Raw genomic sequence first — 3,816 nt, forward strand, 5'->3', positions numbered from 1 at the left:
AAAGAGGAGCTACGACCATACAATTGCACAAATGTCAGTTATTTTGTTACCAGCAATGCTAGGCCCACCTTCATATCTTCATGTGAGAACTTGGATTTTTTTTTTTTTTTTGGATTTATTTTTCTGGGTTCAACCAAATTTAAGAATTGTTTTAACACAACACGTGGTACCGATGTATGGCCATCCGCCATTATTGGCGGAGTCTTTGACTGGCAATGGCAACTGGTCAGTCACTTCCCTTCTCTCCTCTCCTTTCCTTGTAGGGTCCCCCACTCACTCATCACTGCTCCAAATTCGCTAATGTCTAAAAAAGTAGGGTTGTGTTGTTTTCACACAGTCCAATTTCCATGGCATTTTCAAAAGTCTCTATTCTACACTACTAATGTCCATGGCATTTTCGAAAGTCTCTATTATACACTACTAATGTCCATGGCTTGAAAACTAACTATAAATAGAGCCCTCCCAAACCATGAATGTTCATAGAGTTATTTAGCTTCCCTCACTGGCCTTCATTTCCTTTTTGCATCTGTGTCCAATGGCTTCTTATAGTAGCTCCAAGACCCTCGCAATCCTAGCTCTTGCACTTGCCTTCTGTGTGCAAGGCTCTATAGGTGAGTGACAGTTTTTCTTTTTTAACGAACAATATCTATTGTACTTTTAACTGCATGATGTGGTAGGAGTATCGAAATATGATCATATAACTAAAAGGCCATGTTTGATTCACAACACTAATAGTGAGGTATTAATAATCCTATCAAATTAATGTGGTATTAACTATCCCACCCCTACCCCATTATTAATAATCCTACAAATTTGTTGGATTAATTATCCATTGGATTAATAATCCTAAACCAAAATATCAAAACAAACATAGGATAATTGGGCCCACGGATTAATAATCCCAATCCCATGCTTTAATCCTTCCAATCAAACATGCCCAAAGTGTATTAAAAATCAGCGATGAAAAGTTTAGGACCATGATATATTGATACTCTCAATTCATGCATCGTACTCTTCTTTTGTTGTAGCCTAACTTTATCTTACTAAGTTTTATGTTTTTTAGTTTGATATTCATTATGAAAAAATGTGGTTACATAAACGCGTTTTTGTTAGTCTTTTTAAATTTTTTTTTATATTATCATTAAACACAAAAATAACAAGTTCCATGTGTATTTAAATTATTAATGTGAACCAAATGATTTTGTGTCTAATGATAAAAGAAAAAATATGATGAAAAATGTGTATATATGTATAATCACTCATTTGATGTTGCAAAATACCATTCTTGTAAATGTTTATGCAAATCTTTTTACCAAACTAATATAATTGTGATATTTTTGTAATTACATATTAGTTTGATAGATATTCTGTTTCGAAATAGTAAGTTCCAAAACAACTGCACTATTCTCTATACAAATTAAGTTTTGTATATTTCTATTTTTTTGCTGTATGCCCAAACTGACCCATGAGCCTTTTCCTAGTAATGGTTACTTTAAAATTTTATGTCTATTATCATTCATTTTAAAATCTCCTTTTAACTAACTTATTTTTCGTTGTAGGTGGAGGAATCGAATGTGAGAATCTCAACAAGGACTCGTGTGCATTCGCGGTATCATCATCCAGTAAGCGCTGTGTGCTCGAAAAAATTGTGAAAAGGAGTGGAGAGGAAGCGTACATGTGTCGTACATCAGAGATAGAGGCTGATAAATTGAAGGACTGGATTGAGAACAACCAGTGCATCGAAGCATGCGGGCTTGATCGGACGATGCTTGGAATCTCATCGGACTCTCTTTTGGAGTCTCAATTCACACACAAGCTTTGCTCAACTCAATGCTACGATAGCTGCCCCAACATTGTGGACCTCTATTTCAACCTTGCTGCTGGTGAAGGTACATTCCTAACCTATAAGCACAACCATATTCAGCAAGTCTTGTCATCAAAATAAAGTTTTGTTTTAATATGATATTGAAAAATTAGTACATTTGACAATAAAAATATTTTTCGAGATTTTTATTTTTATTTTTAAAGGCTTACCAAGAAGATTTTAAATTAAAAAATAACATAAAATTATTAAAGGCTCCAATTTTTTCAAGTTTCAATAAAATAAAACCTCATTTTAATATTTAATTAAAGGTTTTGAAAAAAATCTTAGAGCTAATTAGAGATTGTTATTGTTAATACTAATTGAATTTTTTTTTTTTTTTTAAAATTGGCAGGTGTATTTCTTCCCAAATTTTGTGAAGCACAAGGGGCAAATGCACGCAGAGGAATGGCTGAGATCAAAAGTTCTGGACACGTGGCACCTGGACCTGAATCAGAAGGTGACCACCCTGTGAAGTTTATGACAGCTCCCCCAACAATGGCTCCTTATTGATTTTCTTGAGCACTGCTATTTTACTATATATATAGAAGATGTTATACTTAGCTTTTAAGGTTGGATTATAAGTATACAATAAGGAAGTACATCCAAAAACTTTTAGTTAAGTAGCCGGACTTGATGGCATGTTTATTTTGCTTTGCTTTGTGCCAATAAGTCAGGTGCTAATTGCAATTGGTTTGTAAGATTGATCCACCTTTGCGGTAATTTTTGTCATTTTTGAGTGAGAAAATGAAATGATGTGGTTTTTTATTGTATTTTTTTGTGTATATGATATATATTGAATATGATGTGACAGTTTAGATAGTTTTAACATTATTTAACGATTAATAATTTATCGACTGTCTTAGGTAGCTTGAAACACTGTAGGCTCGAGTGGCTCGAAATTCAAAACCACGTTGTTTTGGCGTTCTTTTTTTTTATCTTTTTTTTCATAGTTCGCAGGTTCCATAACTCAGAGAGAAGGAAGAAAGAAGAAGAAGAAGACAGAAGAGAAGAGAGGAGAGGAGAGGAGAGGAGATAGAGCCGAAAAATCAAAACCAAAAATCAAACCCAGATTCAAATCAAAACCAAAAATCAAACAAATCCTCTCTGTTTTTCTGTGTGGGTTTGATTCAAATCAAAACCAAAAATCAAACCCAGACAGATTCAAATCAAAACCAAAAATTAAAATAAAAAATCAAACCTACCCCTCATCAGTTTCCTTTCTCTTTCACACCCATGCGGAGGGCTGCAGTGTTGTTTCCCCTCGACAACTGTTGTCTTCCCCTCAGACAAAGCCCTCTTTCTAGCATTTGCATTCAATTAACAAGAAGTAATGCTATTATAATTCTGACACAGTCAGCAAATTGAAGAAACCATTAAACCCATAACCAATTCTTCATTTGTAATGTGCAGGCAACAAATCATCCTTATAATTCTATAAGAAAGGTCTAACCTTACAGAGAGAGAGAGTTCTCATACCCAGTAACATAGGTTGTGCATAGGCACCATTGTGTACAGCATTGGTCTCCTCTGTGTGTATACAGATCCCCCTCTCTGTTTTTCTTCTTCTCTTCCTCCTCTCCATCTTTTTTTTTCTCCTTCTCCTCTCCATCTTTTCTCCTTTTCTCTCTCTCTCCTCTTTCTTTCTTCTGTCGGTTTCAGAGAGAGGAAAGAAATATTTTTAAAAAAAGAAAAAAAAAACTCAAAACGACGTCGTTTTGAGTATTTGAGCCATTTCAGGCCAAGTTTTTTCAAGCTCTGAAGTGTTTTTCATAATTTATATACACAGTTAATATATATAATTCAGATTTTGAGTTGTTTTGGTTGCTCCATGTCATTATCCAAGCCTAATCCGAATTTAATTTAGAATTCTGCATTTCTTCCTAAGCCTACATTGAACTTAAAAATATGTTGGCCAAACCCTAAAACTTTTTGGATTGGACTCAAGTTGTTTG

General features: G+C 34.2%; 1 protein-coding gene across 1 annotated transcript; it reads left to right on the plus strand.

Moving 5' to 3' along the window:
- Positions 1–333: 333 nt before the first annotated feature.
- LOC114303036 (uncharacterized) lies at positions 334–2,634 on the plus strand. The gene is made up of 3 exons (XM_028248179.2): positions 334–611; positions 1,560–1,889; positions 2,217–2,634. The coding sequence occupies exons 1-3, from the start codon at positions 536–538 to the stop codon at positions 2,372–2,374; spliced, it is 564 nt and encodes a 187-aa protein (XP_028103980.1). The 5' UTR covers positions 334–535; the 3' UTR covers positions 2,375–2,634.
- Positions 2,635–3,816: the final 1,182 nt, after the last annotated feature.

The sequence above is a fragment of the Camellia sinensis genome, chromosome 8, assembly GCF_055761805.1.
Source record: "Camellia sinensis isolate YWXY chromosome 8, ASM5576180v1, whole genome shotgun sequence".
In the NCBI taxonomy this organism is placed as follows: Eukaryota; Viridiplantae; Streptophyta; class Magnoliopsida; order Ericales; family Theaceae; genus Camellia; species Camellia sinensis.

What these genes read in the sequence shown, in the direction of transcription:
- LOC114303036 (XM_028248179.2), top strand. Translation starts at nt 536, where the DNA reads ATGGCTTCTTATAGTAGCTCCAAGACCCTCGCAATCCTAGCTCTTGCA. An exon ending in CTGTGTGCAAGGCTCTATAG is followed by an intron (nt 612 to 1,559) that starts GTGAGTGACAGT and finishes TTTTCGTTGTAG; the next exon opens with GTGGAGGAATCGAATGTGAG. An exon ending in CAACCTTGCTGCTGGTGAAG is followed by an intron (nt 1,890 to 2,216) that starts GTACATTCCTAA and finishes TAAAATTGGCAG; the next exon opens with GTGTATTTCTTCCCAAATTT.